At 50.8% G+C, this 25570-nt stretch overlaps 1 protein-coding gene and 1 long non-coding RNA gene across 2 annotated transcripts in view; one reads left to right on the top strand and one right to left on the bottom strand.

Moving 5' to 3' along the window:
• LOC135978144 (patr class I histocompatibility antigen, A-2 alpha chain-like) overlaps window positions 1-15962 on the top strand; it is a 29607-nt gene extending 13645 nt beyond the window's left edge. The window contains exons 3-6 of the mRNA XM_065579193.1: window positions 2640-2741; window positions 3136-3168; window positions 14056-14097; window positions 14596-15962. Of these exons, the coding sequence (XP_065435265.1) occupies window positions 2640-2741; window positions 3136-3168; window positions 14056-14097; window positions 14596-14600 (182 nt within the window). The 3' untranslated portion in view covers window positions 14601-15962. The remainder of the gene's footprint in view (window positions 1-2639; window positions 2742-3135; window positions 3169-14055; window positions 14098-14595) is intronic.
• Window positions 15963-20472: 4510 nt separating this feature from the next.
• LOC135978145 (uncharacterized) lies at window positions 20473-25088 on the bottom strand. The gene is made up of 2 exons (XR_010595575.1): window positions 24854-25088; window positions 20473-23036 (listed from the first exon to the last, which is right to left on the bottom strand). It is a non-coding gene; the product is annotated as an uncharacterized LOC135978145 (long non-coding RNA).
• Window positions 25089-25570: the final 482 nt, after the last annotated feature.

The following is a 25570-nucleotide window of genomic DNA, read 5'->3' as shown; positions in this document are numbered from 1 at the left end:
GTAATGTGTATTTCAGTGCCAGGGGGCTGGGAAACTGATTTTTCAATATTAGCATAATTCCTTTTGAAATCCATAATACTGGGGTAAATAGATTTGGTAACAACCTACAAGAAATTAGCCAATTCATATTAGCTCGTTTGAGGGGCAATTTAGCACTGTGTGTCACTTTTTGTTTAATGGGCCCTTTCCATCTCTAATTGGTCAGTTTATTCAGTCCAGTTTTTGCTCCCTGGCCAGGGCAAGATTCTTCTCTCTTTCAAATCCAGGGACTGAGAGGAGATGGGTACAAACCTAGTGTGTGATTGACACCTGTATCTGGAGTTTAGTGAAGCCTGTCAAGGTATTTGTGTCTCTGTGGTTTGGAGCAGAGGCCAGGTCAGGGACCTGGATTCAGGATTCACCGTTGCTGATACTGTGAATTCAGCACAGAAATCCTCTAACATGGTGGTTCTCTCTCATCAGAAGGATTCTGTCTCATGGATTCTCATCCTCTCCCACTGCTCAGGTCTCAGAATTTCATGCTGCAAAGCTCTAGAAAATGCTGCCTGGATTAGAGCTTGAAAACACCTCACTTGAGTTTCTTCTTTTTCCCAGTGTGCCCAACAGCTAGAGTGAGCGACAGGTCATCTCGTGACGGCCTCACCACCCTCTCCTGTAAGGTCAGTGGATTCTACCCCCGGGACATCACCGTGACCTGACTGAAAAATGGGGAGAGCAGACAGCAGGAGACCTACTCTGAAGGCATCCTACCCAATGGGGATGGGACCTACCAGACCTGGGTGACAATGGAGATTTGATCCCAAGATCAAAGCCCATTATTCATGTCACGTGGAGCATGAAAGCCTGTTAGAGCCACTCTCTGTCTCCTGGGGTAAGGAGTTTGTGTGTTTGTCTGTTTTCCTAGTGGGAGAGGGGGAATCCATTAAACTCAACCCCTGAAAAATTCTCATTCGGATTTATAGGCTGAAGCTGGACTTTCTCAGGGTCTGTGAGGCCCTGTCCTCTTTGGCTCTGTCCCCCTGCAGTCAAGTTCTTGTGCTAGAGCTGGGACCCACAGTGCCTGGGGCTCATGTCTTGCTCTCCAGTTTGCTGCCTCTGGGGCTGTTGGATACATCTCAGCAATACAGTGTCTCTGAAGGGAGAAGATTAACAACGAGACATTAAGGCCTGAAGGGATCATTCTAATCATCTGATCTGTGCTCCTGCCTAGTCCAGGGCAGGGGGGAATCACAGTCTGGCCATCTGTGGGCAAACCAGCGCTGATCCTTCAGAAAGAGATTTCCATTCCAGATGTAGTCTCCAAGGGATGGAGAATTTATCACATCCCAGGAGAAGCTCAAATCTGCCCCTTATTTCCAAACAGAGTTGGTCTTGCTTCAGCTTCCAGCCCGTTCTCAACTTCATGCACTCGTGGTCCTGCCATGAGTGCAGGGGACGGGACTAGATAAGCTCTCGAGGTCCCTTCTAGTCCTAGGATTCAGCAGGTTCTCAGAAACACAACTCTGTGGGCCCATGTGGCCAGAGGTAGAGGTTTAATGTTGGGAGCAGCTTGTTTCTGTGCGCAGTGATGCTGGAAGAGAGGGTCTGGCCTCGGAATGGAGCGAGGAGGCAGATTAGAACCCTGCATCGGGGGAGAGTCTCCTATGCACCTAGCACAAGGAAGTCGAGAAAGAATTTATTACCCATCTTTTTGCTTGGTTAATTGGGATGTGGAAAAATGCAGCATTTGGAAGTGCAAACAATTTCTAAAAGGGCAGCCTGCACTGGAAATCTAGTCAACAGATGGTTTCACATCATAATCCTGCTACTACGTCCCCTGCCAATTTTTGTGTCATAAACCACATTTCCTTATTCTCTTAGAAATATTTTTCTTTTTGCTGTATTATTATGTGGATCTTTCAGACAACAGGAGAAGCTGATTAATGAAACTTAAAGTGTATACAGAACTTGGGGTTTAACAGGTTCCTATAAACCAAGAACAGTATTAAAATATCTCTGTCGTCCCCTCTTCACTTCCTGCCCCCTCAAAAAACACGCATAGTGTCTAACTATATTCATGGCAGGGAAATCCAGAGCTTTGAGGTCAGTTTCCAGTTTGTCACCAGAATCACACAATGGGACTGTGTTCCATTAGTCATGAAAGTCAGGGTGGTCAAGGGGGAGTTAGGGGCTGGGAGCCAGGACTCCTGGGTTCTGTTTCTGGAAGGGGAGTGGGGGCAGGTGGGTTAGGGGAGGAGGGTCTGGAAGTCAGGATTCCTGGGGTCTATTCCTGGCTCTTTCACTGACTCACTGTGTGATCTTCATCAAGTCTCCCCCTTTCCCGTTTAGGGACGAGACTGACATTCGTGCTCTCCCATAGTTCGGTTTATGAAGATTGATTAATGTTATAAAAGTCTTCTATTTTAAGTGCTAAATATTTATTATGAATTGAAGTGGTAGAAGCTGGGTCTAGTGTCCAGGACTTTCTGTGGTGGGGTATAATGCCTCGTAGGTGCATGGTGGCTGCATTGGAAGGGGTGGATGGTTGCAGGATTCAGCCCTTATCTGGGGAGCTGACTGACTGATCCCTGCACTGTGACGAAAGGGGGGTTTTAGTGGGGGATTTTTCCCCATTGCTCATTCTCTCCATTCCATTTCAGAACCAAATAATAGTCTGATTCCCATTGTGGCTGGAGTTATCACTGCAGCTGTCCTGATTGGTGTTATAATCGGAGTATTCTTCTGGAAAAAGCAATGCCCAGGTAAAGTGGCTGGGTTGGGGGCATTCCCTGGACTTGCCGGGCCCTGCACACCTACCTAAGGCCAACAGCAATACAGGAGCCAGTGTCAGTACTGTGTGACTGTCCCACTGTGGGACTGAGCTAATGACCCCGATGGGAGCTGCTGGAGGGCCAGACCCAGAACCTTGGTGCGGGTTACAGTTTATATGAGGCTTGGTTTTCCAGTGAGCCCAGCAGCCAGTGGGCTGAGATCTTTGGAAACTGTCTCGTGTCTTTCTCTCCTGCCGATCGTGAGCGCCTGGGACCTTGAGTCCATTACTGGCGCCAGGGGTCCTGTTTCTGAGCTGTGGACACAGATCGGAGTCGGTTCCTATGTCGGGAGCGGCATTCACTGAAATTTGCCTTCTCTCTGCAGGGAGGACGGGAGACGGCTACGCTGTAGCTCAGGGTAAGTGACAAGAGACCCATCGCCTCTTTTCAAGTGACCATCTCTGAACAGCCATCAGTATTTGCTTGTGGATTTTAGCCTGGAGCCACTGACAGGAGATCCTCGCTCCCACTCATAGACCTTGTCTACAGTGAGGCTTTTCGGGAAATCTCCAACTATTGCTCTAGTACCATAGAATCCTAGAACAGGAAGGGACCTCGAGAGGACATCTAGTCCAGTCCCCTGCACTCAAGGCAGGACTAGATATTATCTAGACCAGGGATCTGAAACTCAAATGGCCACGAGGGCCACATGAGGACTAATGCATTGGCTCGAGGGCCACATCACTGACACCCCTCCCCTGTTGCCCCCAGCCCTGCCCCAACTCTGCCCCTTCTATTAGGCCCCGCCCCTTCCCTGCCTTTCCCACCCCTTCCCTGCCCCCATTCCAACCCCTTTCCTTGAATTCCCCACCCTAACTCCACCCCCTCCCTGCTCCCAGGGGGTGCAGGAGGGGTGCGGGGTGTGGCCAGGGCTCAGGGCAGGGAGTTGGGGTGCAGGATGGGTGCAGGGTGCGGCAGGGGGCTCAGGGAAGGGAGTTGGGGTGCAGGAGGGTTGGGGTGTGGGCTCCGGCCCAGCGCCACTTACCTAGAGCAGCTCCGGGGCCAGGATAGGCTCCCTGCCTGCCTGCCCTGGCCCAGCGCCACTCCGGGAAGCAGCCGGAACCACATGCCTGCGGCCCCTGGGGAAGGGGCCACAGGGCTCCGTGCACTGGCCTTGCTGCTCCTCCAGATACCTCCCCCGAAGCTCCCATTGGCCACGGTTCCCCGTTCCCGGCCAATGGGCGCTGCGGAGGGGCGGTGCCTGGAAGGGAGGGCAACGCACAGAGCCCTCTGCCCCCACCCCCACGCCCCGCCGCCACAGGGACGTGGTGCCGGCCGCTTCAGGGAGCGGCGCAGGGCTTGCGGCGCCACGGGGGCTATAGTTTGCCCACCCCTGGCCTGGAGGGGGTGGGGAGTGGGCCACGGGGAGCTTTGCAGGCTGCAGGAACTAGCCCCACAGGCCGCATGTTTTAAGACCTCTGATATAGATCATCCCTGACTAACCTGCTCTTAAAACCTCCAATGAGAGAGATTCCACAACCTCTCTAGGCAATTTATTCCAGTGCTTAACCATCCTGACAAGATTTTTTTCCCTAATGTCCAACCTAAACCTCCCTTGTTGCAATTTAAGCCCATTGCTTCTTGTCCTGTCCTCAGAAGTTGATGAATACAATTTTTCCCCTCCTCCTTGTAACAACCTTTTATGTACTTGCAAACTGTTATCATGTCCCCTCTCTGTCTTCTCTTCTGTGACTAAACAAACCCAATTCTTTCGATCTTTCCTCATAGGTCATGTTTTCTAGATCTTTAATCATTCGTATTGCTCTCCCGTGGACTTTCTCCAATGTGTCCACATCCTTCCTGGGCACAATGCTCCAGTTCAGGCCTAATCAGCACAGAGTAGAGAGGAAGAATTACTCCTTGTGTCTTGCTTACAACACTCGGGCTAATCATCCCAGAATGATGTTGCCTTTTTTTGCAACCGTGTTACACGGTTGACTCATATTTAGCTTGTGATCCACTATGACCCCAGATTCCTTTCTGTGGTACTTCTTCCTAGGCGTCATTTCCCAATTTTTATGTGTGCAATTGATGGTTTCTTCCTAAGTGGGGTAATTTACATTTGTCCATATTGAATTTCATCCTATTTACTTCAGACTGTTTATCCAGTTTGTTCAGATCATTTTGAATTTTAATCCTGTCCTCCAAAGCATTTGCAACCCCTTCCTGCTTAGTATCACCACAATCTTAATAAGTGTACTCTCTATGCCATTATCTAAACCCTTGATGAAGCCATTGAACAGAACCAGACCCAGAACTGATCCCTGAGGGTATGTCTACACTACGAGAGTAGTTCGATTTTACTTAAAGCGAATTTGTGGAACCGATATTACAAAGTCAAAGCCACACTAAGGACAGTAATTCGACTTTGTGAGTCCACACTAACAGGGCAAGCGTCGACATTGGAAGCGGTGCACTGTGGGCAGCTATCCCACAGTTCCTGTAGTCCCCGCTGCCCATTGGAATTCTGGGTCGAGCCCCCAATGCCTGCTGGGGCAAAAAATGTGTCAAGGGTGGTTTTGAGTAACTGTCGTCATTCAACCCTCACTCCCGCCCTCCCTCCCTGAAAGCGCCGTCGGGCGATCAGTTTGCGCACTTTTCTGGTGATTGATAGCGCGGACGCCACAGTACTGCGAGCATGGAGCCCGCTGCGATCATCGCTACAGTTATGGCCGTTGTCAACACCTCGCACCTTATCATCCACCTTTTTCAAAGGCAGATGCTGAGAAATCGGGCGAGGAGGCTACGGCAGCGCAGTGAGGACATTAAGTCTGAGAGGGGCACAGACCTCTCGCAAAGCACGGGACCCCGCGCCGTGGACATCATGGTGGCAATGGGTCATGTTGATGGTGTGGAATGGCGATTCTGGGCCCGGGAAACAAGCACAGACTGGTGGGACCGCATAGTGCTGCAGGTCTGGGATGAATCACAGTGGCTGCGAAACTTTCGGATGCGTAAGGGAACTTTCCTGGAACTTTGTGAGTTGCTGTCCCCTGCCCTGAAGCGCAAGGACACACGGATGCGAGCAGCCCTGACTGTCCAGAAGCAAGTGGCCATAGTCCTCTGGAAGCTTGCAACGCCAGACAGCTACCGGTCAGTCGCGAATCACTTTGGCGTGGGTAAATCTACCGTGGGGGTTGCTGTGATGCAAGTAGCCAACGCAATCGTTGAGCTACTGCTTTCAAAGGTAGTGACCCTGGGAAACGTTCAGGTCATCATTGATGGCTTCGCTGCGATGGGATTCCCAAACTGCGGTGGGGCTATAGATGGAACTCACATCCCTATCCTGGGACCGGCCCACCAGGCCAGCCAGTACATTAACCGAAAGGGCTACTTTTCAATGGTGCTGCAAGCACTGGTGGACCATAGGGGACATTTTACCAACATCAATGTCGGATGGCCGGGCAAGGTTCATGATGCTCGCGTTTTCAAGAACTCTGGTCTGTTTAGATGGCTGCAGGAAGGTATTTACTTCTCTGACCACAAAATAACTGTTGGGGATGTGGAGATGCCTATAGTGACCCTCGGGGACCCAGCCTACCCGCTAATGCCCTGGCTCATGAAGCCCTATACAGGCACCCTGGACAGTGAAAAAGAACTCTTCAACTACCGGCTGAGCAAGTGCAGAATGGTGGTGGAGTGTGCTTTTGGACGTCTCAAGGGGAGATGGAGAAGCGTACTGACTCGCTCTGATCTCAGTGAAACCAATATCTCCATTGTTATTGCAGCTTGCTGTGTGCTCCACAATCTCTGTGAGAGCAAGGGGGAGACGTTTATGGCGGGGTGGGAGGTTGAGGCAAATCGCCTGGCTGCTGATTATGCCCAGCCAGACAGCCGGGCGATTAGAAGAGCCCAGCGGGACGCGCTGTGCATCCGGGAAGCTTTGAAAGCTAGGTTCCAGAGTGAGCAGGGTGACCTGTGACTATTAACTTTGTTTAAACAGAAGCTGCACCTGCCCCCGTTTCTTTACCCACTTAATGTTGACTATCCTCTCCAGTTACATACCTTGTTCACCCCGTCTCGCCCCTTCCAACACACCTTTAAAAATAAAATAAATTAAACTTTGTTCGTTAACACTGTTTTCTTTATTAAGGATTTCGTGGTAAAGTGTTGAAACTGGGACGCAGACTGGTGGGGAGTGGGTGTAGTGATGGAAAGGACGCTTCTAAACTCGAGGAATGACAGGCTCCTGCTCCTAGAGCGGTCCGCAGTGGTGGACTGGTTGTTTCAACGGAGCCTGCCACCCCTCCTTTTTGGGACTCTGTGTGTGGGGGCTATCTGACTTTGTGGCGGGGGGGGAGGGGGAGTTACAGATCCCCTGCTGCGTGGCTCTGTCATCCAGGCTAAGGACCGCTGCATAAGATCTGTAACCACCCTCCCCCGCCACACACTCACATAGCCCCCCCACACACAACATGAAAACCACCTCCCAGCCTGACCAGGGTGCCTAGTGACTGCAATGTGTGTGTGACCTTCCGCTGAACCTGCCCCCGTGTCTGTACCCTGGTAAAGGTGACTGTCCTCTCCAATTACCAACTCCCTTCCCTCCTTTCAAACACACTCTCCTCTAAAAAGCAACAGAGGGTCCTGTGGCACCTTTAAGACTAACAGAAGTATTGGGAGCATAAGCTTTCGTGGGTAAGAACCTCACTTCTTCAGATGCAAGTAATGGAAATCTCCAGAGGCAGGTATAAATCAGTATGGAGATAACGGTGTTAGTTCCATCAGGGAGGGTGAGGTGCTCTGCTAGCAGTTGAGGTGTGAACACCAAGGGAGGAGAAACTGCTTCTGTAGTTGGATAGCCATTCACAGTCTTTGTTTCATCCTGATCTGATGGTGTCAAATTTGCAAATGAACTGGAGCTCAGCAGTTTCTCTTTGGAGTCTGGTCCTGAAGACTCCAAGTCTTATCTTGGAGTTATCTCCATACTGACTTAAAGGTGCCACAGGACCCTCTGTTGCTTTTTACAGATTCAGACTAACACGGCTACCCCTCTGATACTCTCCTCTAAAAGAACATGATGGAAACAGTAATTAACAGAAACGTATTTTTTATTAAGAACTACACAGTTAGGGGATGAAACTGGGACAGGGGCTTGGGTGAGGTGCTTGGAGCGAAGGAAAGGACTTATAAAATCTTTGGGAATGAGAGCCTTCTGTTACTTGAGCAGTCTGCAGGGGTGGAGTGACTGTTTTCACGGCCCCTGCCGCCCCTCCTTCTTGGGACTTTGGGTGAGGGGGGGATGGGACTTTGTGGCGGGGGAGGGCGGTTAGAGAGAGAATGCAGCGGGGCTCTGTCCTCCTGTCCTGCAGAACATCTACAAGGTGCCGGAGCGTTTGCTCCCTCATTAGTCCAAGCAGCGTTTGAGTTGCCTGCTGGTCTTCCTGCCGCCACCTGTCCTCCCATTCGCTGTGTGATCGCTGGTATTGCAACATGTTCTCCCTCCATTGGGTCTGCTGTGCCGCCTCGGCTTGGGAGCAGCCCATAAGTTCTGAGAACATCTCGTCCCGTGTCCTTCTCTTTCGTCGCCTGATCTGCGCCAGCCTCTGGGAGGGGGATGCCGGGGTAGGTCGGGAGACACTCGCAGCTGTGGGATGGGAAAAAGGGAGTGAATTCATCAGAATGATACAATTTTGCGAACAATGAATATAGTCTTTCTCTGTGAACAAGACCATGCACAGCACCTATCACATGCGCACTCAGTACAAGGTCGAATTTTCGGCCTTCCCATTGAGTGCCTGGGGTCTTGCTGTACAGATCACACAAGCGGGGCCGGACAACGGAATTCGGCTAGCAGGCGGACATGGTAAGCTGTAGACTTTTGGCTGCTTAAAGCTTAATTTATAGCAGTGCCCTCCTTTCACGTTCCAAGCAATGCTCCTAGCATTGGCCAGTTCCTGCTGCCGGGAATCCGGCCAGCATGAACTCTGCCCCTGTCCCACCCCCCTCGCGGCTGTCCCCGGGAAAGATCCCTCCATGCTGCCCCTGTCACGCCTCCACCGCATGGCTGTAAACCGCCGGTTACAGTTATGTAAAGGAACAGACAATCAGTCCCAATACTAACATTCCCCTAATTCAAAGCAGGTCACCATGAGTGATATCACTCTGATGACGATTTCGGAGACAGAGAAAGACTGCATGCTGCGTGAATGCCAGCAAGCACCAGGGCCGTATGCCACCATGCTTTGCGAGGCAATGATCCCGGAGTACTTGCTGCTAGCCTGGCACGGAAAAGTTTCCTACCATGGAGGATGCAATAAGGCCACTCTCCCCAGGAACCTGATGCAAAGGCTTTCACAATACCTCCAGGAGACCTTCGTGGAGATGTCCCAGGAGGATTTCTGCTCTATCCCCGGACATATTGACAGAATTTTCCAGTAGCTGCACTGGCAAGGACTAGAAACTAAAGCGCCTAGGGCAAACTAATCATGAAAAACCCATTGTTAAGATACCATTCCTATTCTGTTCAAAATAAATGTTTAAAACACTTACCTACTGATGTTTCCTCTGATTCACGGTCTGGGTTACCACCTTGGGAGGGTTGGTAGGGGATGTCCATGAGGGTGATTTCCCCTGGCTGTTGGGGAAATCAGCGTTGAAAGCGCTGTCGACTGCCTCATCCTCCACATCTCCTTCCTCATCTTCACCGTCCGCGAACATCTCCGAGGAAGCAGCCGTCGACAATACCCCATCGTCAGAGTCCACGGACAGTGGTGTGGTAGTGGTGGCGGCCACACCTAGAATGGAATGCAGTGCCTCGTAGAAATGGCATGTGTGGGGCTGGGATCCAGAGCGTCCATTTGACTCTTTGGTCTTCTGGTACCCTTGTCTCAGCTCCTTAATTTTCACACGGCACTGTGTTGCATCCCGGCTGTATCCTCTCTCCGTCATGGCTTTGGAGATCTTCTCGTAGATCTTGGCATTCCGTTTTTTTGATCGCAGCTCTGAAAGCACGGACTCATTGCCCCACACAGCGATCACATCCAAGACTTCCCGATCAGTCCATGCTGGGGCCCTCCTTCTATTCTGCGATTGCATGGTCACCTCTGCTGGAGAGCTCGGCATCATTGCCAGTGCTGCTGAGCTCGCCACGATGTCCAAACAGGAAATGAGATTCAAACTGGCCAGACAGGAAAAGGAATTCAGATTTTCCTGGGGCTTTTCCTGTGTGGCTGGTCAGAGCATCCGAGCTCGGACTGCTGTCCAGAGCGTCAACAGAGTGGTGCACTGTGGGATAGCTCCCAGAGCTATTAGCGTCGAATTACATACACACCTACCCTAATTGGACATGGCCATGTCGAATTTAGCGCTATTCCCCTCGTCGGGGAGGAGTACAGAAATCGATTTAAAGAGACCTCTATGTCGAAATAAATAGCTTCGTTGTGTGGACGGGTGCAGGGTTAATTCGAGTTAACGCTGCTAAATACAACATAACCTCCTAGTGTAGACCAGGCCTGAGGGACCCCACTTGTCATGCCCTTCCAACATGACTGTGAACTATTGATAACTATTCTCTGGGAACAGTTTTCCAACCAGTTCTGCACCCACTTTATAGTAGCACCATCTAGGCTATATTTCCCTAGTTTGTTAATGAGAAGGTCCTATGAGACATTATCAAAAACCTTACTAAAATCAAGTTATACCACATCTACCATTTCCTCCCATACACAAGGCTTGTTACCCTATCAAAGAAAGCTATCAGGTTGGTTTTACACAATTTGTTCTTGACAAATCCAGGCTGACTGTTACTATCACCTTATTATCTTCTAGGTGTTTGCAAATTGATTGTTTCATTATTTGCCCCATTATCTTTCTGGGTACTGAAGTTAAACTGACTGGTCTGTAATTCTTCGGGTTGTGCCTAATCCCCCTTTTATAGATTGGCACTATGTTTCCCCTCTTCCAGTCCTCTCTGCCATCTTCCATGACTTTTCAAAGATATTGGTTCAGATATCTGCTCTGTCAGTTCCTTGAGTATTCTAGGATGCCTTTCATCAGGCCTTGGTGACTTGAAGATATCTAACTTGTCTAAATCATTTTTAACTTGTTCTTTCCCTACGTTAGCCTCAGATTCTACCTCAATTTCACTGGTGTTCACTATGCTTGACGTTCAATCGCTTTAAAACCTTATGGTGAAAATTGAAACAAAAAAGTCATTTAGCCCTTTCCCCATTTTCACATAGAATCATAGAATCTCAGGGTTGGAAGGGACCTCAGGAGGTCATCTAATCCCACCCCCTGTTCAAAGCAGGACCAACCCCAACTAAATCATCCCAGCCAGGGCTTTGTCAAGCCTGACCTTAGAGGTTTTTAAGGAAGGAGATTCCACCACCTCCCTTTCCAGTTCTTCACCACCCTCCTAGTGAAAAAGTTGTTCCTAATATCCAACCTAAACCTCCCCCTCTGCAACTTGAGACCATTACTCCTTGTTCTGTCATCTTCTACCACTGAGAACCGTGTAGGTCCATCCTCTTTGGAACCCCCTTTCAGGTAGTTGAAAGCAGCTATCAAATCCCCCCTCATTCTTCTCTTCTGCAGGCTAAACAATCCCAGTTCCCTCAGCCTCTCCTTATAAGTCATGTGCTCCAGCCCCCTAATCATTTTTGTTGCCCTCCGCTGGACTCTTTCCAATTTATCCACATCCTTCTTGTAGCGTGGGGCCCAAAACTGGACACAGTATTCTAAATGTGGCCTCACCAGTGCCGAATAGAAGGGAATGATCACGTCCCTCGATCTGCGGGAAATGCCCCTACTGATACAACCCAAGATGCCATTAGCCTTCTTGGAAACAAGGGCACACTGTTGACTCATATTGCACACTGTTGACTCATAGTCAGATTTTCGTCCACTGTAACCCCTAGGTCCTTTTCTGCAGAACTGCTGTCCAGCCATTCGGTCCCTAGTCTGTAGCAGTGCATGGGATTCTTCCGTCCTAAGTGCAGGACTCTGCACTTGTCCTTGTTGAACCTCATCTTATTTCTTTTGGCCCAATCCTTTAATTTATCTAGGTCCCTCTGTATCCTATCCCTACCCTCCAGCGTATCAACCTCTCCTCCCATGTTCTGTTATTGTCTTTCTTTCCTCATTGACTAATGGGCCTACCCTATCCTTGGTCTTCCTCTTGCTGCTAATGTATTTGTAGAATGTTTTGTTGTTACCTTTTATGTCTCTAGCTAGTTTGATCTCGTTTTGTACCTTGACCTTTCTGATTTTGCCCCTACATACTTGCATTATTTGTTTACAGTTATCCTTTGTAATTTGACCTAGTTTCTACTTTGTGTAGGACTCTCTTTTGATTTTTATATCATTGAAGATCTCCTGGTTTAAGCCAGTGTGGTCTCTTGCCATCCTCCATTGCTTTTCTGTGCAGTGGGATAGTTTGCACCTGTGCGCTTGATAATGTCTCTTTGAGAACTTTCCAACTCTTCTGAACTGTTTTTCCCCTTAGACTTGCTTCCCATGGGATCTTACCTAGCAACTCCCTGAGTTTGCTAACGTCTGTCGTCTTGAAATCCATTATTTTATTGTGTTGTTTTCCCTCCTACCATTCTTTAGAATCATGAATTCTGTCATTTCATGATCACTTTCACCCAAGCTGCCTTCCACTTTCAAATTCTCAACCAGTTCCTCCCTATTTGTCAAAGTTAAATCTAGAACAGCCTCTCCCCTAGTAGCTTTCTCCACCTTCTGAAAGAAAAAATGTCTCCAATACATTCCAAGAACTTGTTGGATAATCTGCCCTGCTTTGTTATTTTCCCAGCAGAGGTCGTCTTCAGTAGTGTAGAGTGGCTGTAGACACATGTTCTGTAACCTTGCTCAGGGGAAGTCTAGATGATGCAGTGGTTAAAAACACCTGAACCCCATCTCCTCAATTGCTCCACCTTTGCTATCACTGGTGGAATTGCATTGCTTGCGGGGATGGGTCCCAATTTTTCTAGTGCAGAGAAGGCGATGGTCAGGAATGTATACGGTGGTGTTGGGCAGAATTATTATCCCCCTGGAGCTGTGCTGTGTGTGGCTGAGTGTGACCCTGAAGGTGTCTGACCTGCTTTTAATGTTACACTTCTTTTGACTTACCTGAAAGTTGGTTTGGTGCTTGTGAAGTCTGGGCCTGATCCAAAGCCTGTTGAAGCCAATGGGCGTCTTTCCATTGACGTCAGATCGGCACCAAGCTGTCACCTCGAGGACCACGAGTTCAAATCCCCTCCTCAGTTGTCTCCTGCAATTAGCTTTAGGAACTAAAACTATGGGAAATATTTACATAAATGATGGACTGTCTCAGAGGCCATCTAATGCCTGGCACCAAGAGTCAGTATAAAATGCGTAGATCTGCCGGGCCCTGCTACGGTGTAGCCGTCCAGCTCTCTCTTTACCCTCTCAGGGGTGTCTCCAGCGGGTACCTGAGGGGGGTTGAGAAGTGCCAACACAACCTCCTCGGAGCACCCCCCTTCCTCCTACAGTTGGCCCTGAGTCGTGCCTCCCTAGCTCCTCCTCGTTACTCCAGAACAACGGAAATTCACAAGCAAGAACTTTGTTAACGTGGAGTTAAGGTTGCAGGTGCTCAGCCCTGCCCTGGGCTCCCTGTGTCCTGAGAGTGTTGAATTCCCAGAAGTCAAAGATTGGCAAACCAGGATATGCCAAGGTAGAATGATGCTTCCCACGCAACTCGAACTCTGCCCCAGTGGGTCTGGGAATAGGAACAGGGAATAGACCAGCACCAGGCCAAACCAAACTCACCCTTGTCTGTGTGCCCAGCACCGCCCCAAATCAGCGTTCCTTTTCATACCATCCACACTGTTCTGTGCAGCGCCATTGATTAAGGCGGGAATTGCTGTCGATTGGCAGGGTGTGAGGGTGAAGTCTGTGGTCTGCTTGAAGGACCCATTTGGGCACAGACCGAAGGGGGCAGAGTTGAGGTTGTTTGGCCTGAGTATCCATAGCCCAGCATTTCTTAGTTTGCTAGCCTTTGACTGTTGAGTGTTCAGTGCTTCCATTCTGAAGAGACAGGAAAAGCACAAGTCAGTGCTGACCCCGTACAATGGTAACGTTTTTTGCATGTGAATAGTGGAAATCCAGGGCAGCTGCATTGTAGACTGATCTGTGCACCAACCACCTCACTGCTAGGGAAGAGTAAGGTGATGACTGTTCCCTTTGGATAAGAGTCCCCCGTATCTATTAACTACACTGAAGCCCTGCCTTGTGAGAGATGCTAATATACTCTCTCTTCTCCTCCTCCTCTGCACAGCAAGTGACCAAGGATCTAGTGGCTCTGACAGATCTGCCAAGGGTAAGTGAGGGGGGTTCTAGCCTGGGGGTTCACTGCTCTCACTGAGGCCTCTGGAGAGAGACACCTAGTCCAAGTCATTGGACCCTGAGTCTCACTGGCCCGTCCCCTCTGGCAAACCAGCCCCACGGAGCAGAACAGGGGAGTTCTGGATCTCTTATTTCCCTTTTATTCACACAGGTTTGCAGCCAAATCCCCCTTGTTTTCTCTGCGATGAATTTAGGTGTGAAAGACTCTAGTGAGAGGGGTTTCTCTGTGGCTGCTGATAGAGCATTGGGTGAGATTTGTAATGATAAATCCAGCTGCTTCAGAGAACAGTCTCCAGTGAACCTGCAGGAGGGACAGAGCCCAGCACCTGAGGCTCCAGGAACACAGATCTCTGACACTGGAGCTTTGTCGGCGGGGTTAGAGATTTTGTCCACTAAACATGGAGCCACTAGGGTGACCATCCATTATGGCAGGTTCCCTTTAATAGACGTTGCCTGTGTTTAACTTCTGCAGCTTAACAGAGCCTGTTGGAGTCTGTGCCACAACCTGAGGGGACCCCAGAGAGGAAGATGGATGAGCTCTGCTCTGTCTCCCTACAAGAACCAATCAACCTCTCCCAGCTTTTCTCTGGCACTTGGAGTATCCCAAGTGGGATTTCTGGCCTCATTTATCTGCTCACTGAACCACTTTTTACCTTTTAGATGTAATCGTTTTCTGTAATAATGTTTTATTTGCACAAAATAATTTCCAAAATGTGAATGGATAAAAACTCTTTTAGTAAGAGTTTAGTATTTGCTAGCATTTAGTGTGTGCACTCAATGCTCTACGCTGCGCAGTGCTGTTTGCACACTCTGTACGGTATGCTAGATATGTGAGCAGTAACTGCTTGTGTGTATATGGTGGGGGACCTATTTTTTTTCTGTAGAATTTCATGATTGTAACATGGTAAATGGCCTGGTCTACTCACAGCTGGTAGCACTGTTGCTATCATCAGCGGAGGAAGTCTGCTGGACAGGAATAAGTGTCTGCATTTAGTTTATAAGTGCCTCTAATGGCCTGTTCACCATTTGTAGAGCCATAGAAATGCTGGGCTAGAAGGGACCTCAAGAGGTCACTGGCAAGACCAAGTAAACCAAGACCATCCCTTGTCACACCCCAATGGCCCTCTCCCTCAAGTCCCCTGGGAAGGCAGATCAGTATTGTATGTTGCTAACGCTGGTGCAGTATTCTGGGAAGGGTTAAAGGTGTGAGTGAGTGGGGAATGGAAGGTTCCTTTGCAGGTTTCAGGAGTCCAAAGGAGGGAGAGAGAGACAAGGGAACGGGTTAACTTGACACTCCAGCTAGGCCTGGATAAGAGGTTGACTCCAGCCCAAGGTCACTGCACACAACAGATTCTCTGCTACCTGCCAAGAAAGAGGGGGGCCGAGCTTCCAACCCTGCCCTGCCATAAGAAAGGAGACTCACAGAACCGAAACTGCAGGGGCTGCGAAAACGAGGGAGACAATGAAGGTCAGCGAATGGGAGAACAGCCGTCTCCCATCCCCTGAAGCCGGAGTGTTCTGGGGAAGCTGAGGAAGCCACAGAAAACCGGTTCAGACTGGGGCAGAGAGCAAAAGCCCTCAGGAACACCTAGGGTAAAAACCCTCCCGAGAGCGGAAGCAAGTTGGAGATTTACAGCGGACCCCGGACGACCTGTGCACAGGGAAGAACTCCCGTCCACCCTTCCCCCCGCCTTCTTCTTACATTACACCCAGACTTGGGTTGTGCGTGTGAGAGTATGGGTTAGGGTTCAGGGACTAATGTTTCCTTCCTTCCTCAGAGTGACGTGGGAAACACGCAGCACTCTCCGCTGTTATTTTCTTAATAAAACTTTAAACTTAGTTACTTGGTGTGCTCTCTTCATCTCCACCCCTAAAAATCCTGCTGCCTTAGACTGATCACCTAAGGTCTCTGGCAGCTTGGTAACATAAATCTGTCACACCCTGACAGATGTTTGTCCAGCCTGTTCTTAAAAACCTCCAATGATGGGGATTCCACATCCTCTCTAGGTAACCTATGTGACTAAGTGGGATATTTTCCTAATGTTGTGTATGTATACTGTGTGTGCCTCAGTTTCCCCCATGTGCTGCATGTCTAACCAAGGTGGGAGGAGGGGTGTCTCTTGTTGCAGAGGACCAGGTGTGACTCAGTCTAGCAGCCTGGACCCCAGACCATAGCCTGGACACTTTGTAACTTAGCAACTGATGACCTGAAGGCCCATCCCAACTTGGAGCCAGCCAGTTATGGGCAGCAGAGAGAACAGAGAACTGAAGAGAGAGAGTCACCTGGAGATCTGTTTGCCTGGGAAAGAAGACAGAGGATGGCGGCGGGGCCTTGGAGGGGATATAGGAGGGACCACAGGAAGGAGGAGTCACTTCTGGGCTGGGAACAAGGAGCCGCCTGAGCCCACCTGGGTGGGGACAAGCCCAGCAGGATGGTGCTGAGAATTTCTTGCTCGAGGCCCCTGAGAATTTCCTGTGTTAGGTTCAGACGTACAAGACGCCCTTCTGTTTTGCACCAGCTGGGAGTCGATGCAGTCCAGAGACGGGGGGGCTGCATTGCTTCTTTTGGGTGTGAAGCCTTCTCCAGGGGTCCAGTCCAAGTAGACTCACTGCGGGGAGGTCACAGCGAGGAAGGCATGCTGAAGGCTCAGAGGTGTGGTACTGGGAGGTGGAGGAGCCTACGGCTTAAACCCCAAGCAGCAAGTATGGTCAATACATTAAAGAGCGGTTCCTCCCATGGGTTGTGGAAGCTGAGAGCGCATTTGCCTGTGGGTCTGCGGTAACCTGTTCCACAGATTAGCTATCCTCATAGAAAGTTTTTCTTAATGTCTAACCCAGGGGTGGGCAACCTTTTTGTCCCGAGGGCCACATCGAGGTTGCAAAGTTGTATGGAGGGCCGGGTAGGGAAGGCTGTGCCTCCCCAAGCAGTCTGGCTGCCCCCCTCCCACTTCCCGCCCCCTGACTACCCCCCTCAGAATCCCAACCCATCCAAACCCCCCCCTGCTCCTTGTCCCCTGACCTCCAGAGACCCTCCCTGCCCCTAACCATCCCCCCGGAACCCCACCCCCTACCCAACCCTCCCTGGCCGCCCCGCCCCTTATCCACACCCCTGCCCCCGGACAGACCCCCGAGACTCCACGCCTATCCAACCCCCCCCCGTCCCCTGACCGCCCCCCCCCAGAACCTCCACCCCATCCAACCGCCCCCTGCTCTCTGTCCCGTGACTGCCCCCCGGGACCTCCTGCCCCTTATCCAATGCCCTGGCCCCCTTACCATGCCGCTCAGAGCAGCAGGAGCTTGCAGCCCCGCTGGAGCTAGACACACTGCCCCGCAGAAGCTCACAGCCCTGCACCTTTACCATGCCACTCAGGGAGCAGCCCGGATGGAGCTAGGCGTGCTGCTCTGCTGGACTGCGCAGCCCCGCCCCCCCGAGCGCTGCCCAGGCGGTGGCATGGCTGTGGGGGAGAGCAGGGGAGGGGCCAGGGGCAGCCTCCCTGGCTAGGAGCTCGGAGGCCAGGCAGGACGGTCCCACAGGCCGTAGTTTTCCCACCCATGGTCTCACCTAAATCTCCATCACTGCAAAGCATGCTGATTTCCCCCTTCTTCTATTTTCAGTGCAGCTGGAGAGGAGTTGATCTCAGTCCTCTCCCTAACAGCCCTTAACTTATAGGAAAACTTATCAGGTCCCCTCACAGTCTTCATTTCTCAAGAATAAAGATGTCCACTTTTTTAACCTCCTGTCTTGCATACGACACCTTTGTTAATACACTGCAGAATGATATTTGCCTTTTTCACAATAGCCTCACATTGTTTACACATACTCAGTTTGTCGTCCACTGGAACCCCAGCTCCTGTTCTGTAATATTGGTACCTAGGCTGTTTAATGCATTTCATTTTGTCCTCCTGGCTGAAATATTTGCACTAATCAAGATAAATTCAACAAAGATGGTTTCAGACCAATTCTCCAATTCGTCAAGATTGTTTTGAATTCTAATCCTGTCCTCACAACTGCTGGCCGCCCTTCCCAGCTTGTTCGGGCCTGCAGCATTTCTAAGTACACTCTCCACTAGAGCATCTAAATCATGAATGAAAACGGTGAACACTGTCAGAGCCAGGACCGACTCTTGTAGGACCCCACTAGCAATGTTTTCCCAGCGTGAGAGTGAATCATTGATAACTACTGAGAGTCTTTACAGTCATTTCATCTAGACCTGAGCCATAAACAATGTAGACCAACCTAGGTGAGATATAGATGCAGCTGTGGGTTCCCATTCCTTCTGCTGCTGTCTGTGACCCGGGTATCCAGTACAGGAGGGGAGTTTGTACCTTTACTCTGGCTAAGCAGAATAACCCCTTCCCTCCTGTAGCATCCCCTGGGTGTGGGTGTGGTCCCTGTGGGGCTGCCCCAATTCCCCTTCCTCACCCCGCTCAGTGGAACAGATTCGGTTCCACTTGCCCCAACTGAAAAGGAGAGTGGTCCCGGAGTCGGTGCTTTGGAGGTGCAAGATGAGTCAATGCTTGTGTAGGATCTGCACAAAAACAATGCTAGGCACTCCCCCTGCTGGCTATAGCTGCAGAGAAACAAGCCTGTCCTCCCAGAGCCAGGTTGGGACTAGAGGCTGTTCTACAAACACGGCACCCCTCACCCCAACTTTACCCCACCTGTTCCCCACTCCTTCAATGACTTTACCCAGTGCAGGGGGATCATTTGCTGGGTTTTGCCAGCGTAACCCACAAAGTTTTAGGAAAGAATTGTTATTGATTAGAACAGGGGGCCGGGAGCCAGGATTCCTGGATTCTGTTCCCATTTCTGCTGCTTCCACAGAAAATCAGTCATTTTCCTCTCTGTGCCTTTATCCCCATCAATAAAATGGAGCCAACAATGCTCTAGAAGTGCTAGGGATTATTGTATTGCAGTTGCCAAGGTTAGGGCAGGCTGCAAAAGGGAGAGCAAAACTGGTGGTTAACACTGAGGTTAAACTCACCAACCAGTCATAAACTCTGCTTCTCATCCCCCATGCTGGTTATCGAGAAGCTGAAAAAAGAAATCACATTGTGTTTCAGTTTTCTGGCTCCCAATCAGCACCTAGGTCCAGTACAGTGAAAGTTATTTAAAAACTCTGCTCGTTATACAAAATATTTTGGTAACCCCAAAGTAGGGTTATCATATTTCAACAAGCAAAAAAGAGGACGGGAGGAGCCCCGCCCTAGCCCCGCCCCTGCCCCTCCCACTTCCCACCCCCCCCAGAACCCCCAACCCTCCCCCCGTTCCTTGTCCCCTGACTGCCCCCTCCTGGGACCCCTGCCCCTAACTGCCCCCCGGGACTCCACTCCCTATCTAAGCCTCCTTGCCTCTTGTCCCCTGACTGCCCCAACCCTTATCCACACCCCCACCCCCAGACAGACCCCTGGGACTCCCACGCCCCATCCAACCATTCCCCACCCCCTGACAGCCCCCCCCCCAGAACTCCCAACCCATCTAAACCCCTCTGCTCCCTGTCCCCTGACTGCTCCGATCCCTCTCCACACTCCTGCCCCCTGACAGCACCCCCAGAACTCCCAACCCATCTAAACCCCTCTGCTCCCTGTCCCCTGACTGCTCCGATCCCTCTCCCCACTCCTGCCCCCTGACAGCTCCCCCCCAGAACTCCCAGCCCCCTACCCCCCGCTCCTTGTCCCCTGACTGCCCCCTCCTGGGACCCCTGCTCCTAACTGCCCTCCAGAACCCCACCCCCTACCTAAGACTCCCTGTTCCTTGTCCCCTAACTGCCCCCTCCTAAGACCCCCCCCAACTGCCCCCCAGGACCCTACCCCCTACCTGTACCCTGACTGCCCAAAACTTTCTCCACTCCCCTCCAAAAGCCCCCCCCCGTTTCTTGACTGTCCCCTCCAGAACCTCCCTGTCCCTTCTCCTGCCCCCCCTTACCCTGCTGCTCAGAACAGGGTGTTGGGCTCTGTGCCAGCCAGACACATGGCTGAGCTCCCCTGCACAACACAAAACCCGGTCCCTGGCCCTGCACAGGGCTGCCGGAGCGGGCTGCAGGAGGAGGAGCTGCCGGCCGGCTCAGAATGCGGGGGGTGGGGGGGGGTGGGAGGAGGAAGCTGCTCCGGAGTCCAGCCCGGGACTTTCCTGCAGCCCTCCCAGCCGCTCGCTCTGCCGGGGGAGGGGGAAATCCCGGACATTGTGAGTGCTTTACAAATTCCCCCCGGACGCTATTTTTAGCACACAAAAGGAGGACATGTCCGGGTAAATCCGGACGAATGGTAACCCTACCCCAAAGGGTCATCCACAGTGCCAGGTCAATATTAAGTTGGATCTTACCCAAAATACCACGCTGCCAGGCAATTCTTTAGTGTCTAAAATGATAGGTTTATTATAAGGAAAAAAGAAAGACAAGAGTGTTAAATGATAAAGCACTCAGATACATACAGCAACTTCAAGGTCCATATATCAAGTTGTTAACAGTACTGGGGAATTCACTGGCTTGAAAGTCCCTCTGGATCACATCCACAGCTTGGATGGGTCATTCAATCCTTTGTTCAGAGCTTCGGCTTGTAGAAAAGTCACTCCAGAGATAAGGAGCAGGAATGACAAAATGGAGATGATGCAGCTGCCCTTTATATTCCTTTTCCAGGTGGCTTGTACTTCCTGTGTCCAAACTACAAACTAACAGCACATGGGCCTGGAAAAGCCTTAGGGCTTGTCTACACTGTCAAGTGAGCGACAAAAGTTTTGGTGTTCACCGGTGCTTAAAAAAAACCTTTATAAAAGACGAACATTTTGCCAGTCAGCAGTATGAATGCCACGTTGTCAGCAGGAGCCCGGTCCTGTCAACAACATGAACCCCACTCGTAGGGGGTGGAAATTTTTTGATGGCAAAAGTGCCAACAAAAAAAGTTCACACTGCCAAAGTTTTAGTGGCGGGGTTGTGTTGCTAAAAGCTGGGGAGTGTAGACAAAGCCTTAGAGTCCCCTGTCTATAGACATGGCCCTACAAGTCCTGCTGAGTCATAAGGCGTAGTCCCTGGCCTTTCAATGCGTTCATTGTACAGCTGGTGACCCTTGATGGGCCATTGAACAGGCCAGGCAGTGCTGATGCCAGTCTGTGTGTCGGTGTCACTCAGAAACACAGCACAAGTCTGGAAACACAGATATGCCCTACGTATCTATAACTCGCACTACAAAGGTGATACAAACATATAAATAAGATTATCATACTTGGCAAATCATAACATTTTCACAAATACCTCACATGGCATATCTAGCACAATTCATCGCAATTGTAGAATACTGGTATCAACAATATGATAAAGTGCCTCCCACATTCCACAGCATCACAGTGCCCCCCCATCCACCTGGTTAGCTCTAAAGGAGGTGATCTCCTTATAGGTTTTGATGGACAGGCCTGGGTTCTTCTGGATCCTGCCCTCAGCTCAGTGGGGTTTAACTTCCTTATTTTCTTCCCGTATGAATTTATTTGGCGGTGCCTCCATCCCCTGTGCCCCTTCCTGGCAGGATCATCAGGGCAGCTTAGGAGGGAAATTCTAACACCAGTGTAACCCCCACTTACCTGCCAGATATTTGGAGGCTCCCAAGAAATAACACACACAATTCAACACAGTAATTATATTAACCAAGAGGTAAATATAATGTAACTGGTTAAAACACTATTCTCAGGGTCATTGGTGCCCATGCTGATAATACACCTGAATTTCCCCAGGCACGTGACCTGATATAGCAAATGTAAAATTAGTGTCTTGTTGGTACATGTACTTTGTAGGGGCCCTTCGTGACCTGTGACCACGAGATCTTCTGTGCAGCTGTTAGGAATGTGGCTGACTGGGCTCAGTGCTGCCCGAGTGACTCACACGGGGATAGGGTGATAAATCCCTCTGCAGATTTATAGGCAGCAGCAACAGTCTCTGCTCGGACCCCAGGGAAGCACCAACAGCCTCTAAGGCTCCCAGCAGCAGCTGGCGACCAGCCGGGAAGTGTGAAAAATCGGATCGGGGCGGGGCGGGGCGGGGGGGAGGTAACAGGTGCCGATATTAGACAAAGCCCCAACTATCAGGACTGTCCCTATAACATTAGGACATCTGGTGCCCCTGGCAGCAGCGCCTGGTAGGGACAGAGCCCCCCCGTCCCCCAGCAGTCTGGCCCCTTTCCCCAACACAGAGCCCACTGCCCCCAGGGGAGAACACAGGGTAGTGCAATCTCCATTGACACCCCCCCACACACACAAGTAGCAGGGCTTTGCCCCCGCTGTTCCACCCCCAGGAAAAGCAAAGGGTGAGCTGATGGTCCCTCTAGGACCAGCTCCGAGCACCCAACTTTCATGAGTGTCAGACCCCAGCAGCACTGCATTGAGCACTTGGGCTATGCGGAGCCTCCGCTCCATTGCTCCTACCTTTGCACCATGTTATTGGTTAACTTGTTTTAATCAATTGGAGTTACTGAATTTTTTTAAATGTCCAATTCTCCTAAAAAAAAAAATCATCAGTCCAGAATATTCCCACCAATACGTAACATTCCCAGGAGCAATTCCTAATAAAATCAAAACTGCAACATAGTTCAGTCATTTCTTTGCTTAAAGCACCTTCATTTTCCGCTCTTCCACCTTGCTAGGATCACCGCACCTTCATGCCCCTATTTCGTTTACTGTGGCATCTTCTCTGTCAGTTTCACACATTCCAGAAAAATCTCTCCCCGTCCGCCACTCACCCATCAGCGTGGATCTCCCCAAAGCACCTGGCACACAGCTGTCAATCTGCAGCTACTCAGCGTATAGTCCAATGGCTGCTCTCTCCTCTCCGCTGACAAGAAACCTGACCAAGTGCCTTTGCTACAAACCAAGTCTGGGATTTATTGGTTTGATTGGAGCCTGCTGGGGTGTCCGGCCAGAGTCAATACAGCCTGCAGAAAGAACACAGACATGCAGCCGAACATTTGACCACACCTCCCACTGCATCACGGACAAGCTACCCTGATTTGAACTCTGGGCGAGGGAGAGTCCGATTACCAATGGAGTTGCACGGGATGAGCAGTACCCAGGGCATTCTACTCTGTGCCCTTGTGGCTGGGGGCTAGGGAGGGGGAAAGAAAACAAACAGGTGCTCTGAGGACACTCAGTTCAGCGCACTTATGACACGTCTGTTTTCCACTTGTTTTACATAATCCCATAGCAGATATTCCATCATCTTGCCTGGGATGGATGTCAGGCTGACAGCGTATAATTACCCACATCACCCCCCTTCCTCCCCATGTTCCCTCCTGGCCCTTGCCCAGCATGGGGCAGGAGCGGTGACTGCGGGCGGCGGGGGGGGGGGGGGGGGAAGGGCTGTGCTGGTGGAGGGTCCCGCCGGAAAAGGGAAGGGTCAGAGGGTGGAAGGGTAGGCTCAGTCATTCTGCCCTGGCAGTCGAGATGGGCGGCACTAGGACCCCACGGGAGCAGTTGCTGCAGGGAGGCAGCATGGAGCTGGCGGAAGATGAGCCAGGGATGCTCTGCTCCAGGGAGGCAGCTAGAGAGGCCGGCGTGAGGGGGCGGGAGGTGGGGCCGGGGTGGGGGGGGGGGGAGAACACCCGGCCCCAAATATTGGTGGAGCTGGGCCCCTGGGCTCTGAATATTGCTGGTGCCTGGGCACCACATGGAGATATAACTCACCGCCTATGCCTAGAAGTCTATTTCCCTCCCTGCTCAGGTGAAGTCCATCCCGAGAGAACAGTCCTCTGTCCATGAATGCCTCCCAGTGGCCATACATCCCAAAGCCCTCCTCATAGCACCACTGCCTGAGCCATCTGTTGAGCATCATAATCCTGTCACACCTTTGCTGCCCTTCTCTAGGCACAGGCAAAATCCCATTGAAGATCACCTGAGCCTCCATTTCCTTAAGCGTCTTCCCCAACCTGGCATAGTCGCCCTATGGAAACCACTTCAAGCCAGGGGGTGCAGCGTGCCTAGCACCCCTAGTTCTGGCACCCCTATTGAACCCAGCACACCACCAAACACCTGCAAACCCAGACAGCAGCCAGGGTTGTGACCTTTTCCTCAGCTCAATTCATAAAAAAAGAAAATGAGCTATTTAAAAAAAATGAAGATGAGAGATGTCAAGGCTGAATCCCCACTCTGTCACTCCCAGTGCAGGAAGTGGAGGCCCGCAAGGATTTTAAAAATTAATATTGGCCACTCCAGGCTGGTATTAAACTCCCAAGGTTACAGCTTCTCTCTGACCTTGGGTTGGTAAACGCTGCCACCACCCAAATGCAAAAAAACAACAACACCCCTTTGAACCCAGGAAGGAGCACTTGGGAATTCCTCTCTGTGGGGTACCCTCAAGCCGTTTCACCCTCCCACCCCCAGGGAAGAGCTGAGAAAGAAAACAAAGGAAATTAGCTGTGACTATCAGCTAATCAAACAACATGCACAAACCTCTTAGGGACACAAAAAATCCAATCCGGTTCTTAAAAAAAGGTAAGTTTTATTAAAAGCAAAAAGAATGAAAATACATCGGGAACTTAGGCTTTTGCTAGATTTTAAAAGAGCAATTCCAAAAATTAAGCACCCAAACTAGCTTTCTTGTGGGTTCAGCTTAAGGGTTACAAGCAAACAAAAGCATCTGGGGTTAGCACAGAGGAGCTCCACAAGCCAAAATAAAGAATAAACCTGATCGCATTTATCTAAATGTTCCCTCTCCAAATGATTCCTTCTAGGTATGGAAGATAATTTTTCATACCTGGTTCAAAACATACACAGCATTCCCCCTTATAGCATTGCTGCTCCATGCCCCTGCTTCTCCAGAGAACAACAGACAAAAGGGAAAGTTTCTTTCCCATTTTAAAAAGTTCTGCCTTCCCATTGGCTCTTTTGGTGAGGTGCCCACTTCCTTTTCTGTTACCTGTGGGCTTGTTAACCCTTTACAGGTAAAGCAAGCAGAGAACAGACCAAGAGGGATTTTACAGCTAGCTGGCCGGCTGTCTATCAAAGGGAGCTACACCCCCCTTCATTCATCACAAGAGACTAGCTGCTTTTTTCCTCCATGTCATTTCTGAGATCTGACCTTCTCTTTCTACCACGTCACTAACACCATCATCCAGGCTCATCATCATCTTCCGCCTTGACTCCTGCAACTTCCACCTTTCTGGCTTTCCAGCCTGACAGCCCTTCACCCAGTCTTTAGGGCCGTACTACGTGAGGGCTCCAGCTGTGGGTGCGGGTTCCTGGGTGGGGCCGTGGGTGAAGAGTTTGAGGTGCAGGAGGGGGTTCAGGGCTGGGGCAGGTGGTTGGAGTTGCGGGGGAGATGAGGGCTCCGACTGGGGGTGCAGGCTCTGGGCTGGGGCTGAGGAGTTCGGAGTGCGGAGGGGTGCAGGCTCTGGGAGCGAGTTTGCGTGCAGGAGGGGGCTCAGGGCTGGGGCAGAGGGTTGACGTGCAGGGTCTGGGGTGGGGCCGGGGA

The sequence above is a fragment of the Chrysemys picta genome, unplaced genomic scaffold, assembly GCF_011386835.1.
Source record: "Chrysemys picta bellii isolate R12L10 unplaced genomic scaffold, ASM1138683v2 scaf141, whole genome shotgun sequence".
In the NCBI taxonomy this organism is placed as follows: Eukaryota; Metazoa; Chordata; order Testudines; family Emydidae; genus Chrysemys; species Chrysemys picta.
Note: the sequence above shows the minus strand (reverse complement) of the source record. Positions and strands in the feature narration are given on the sequence as shown.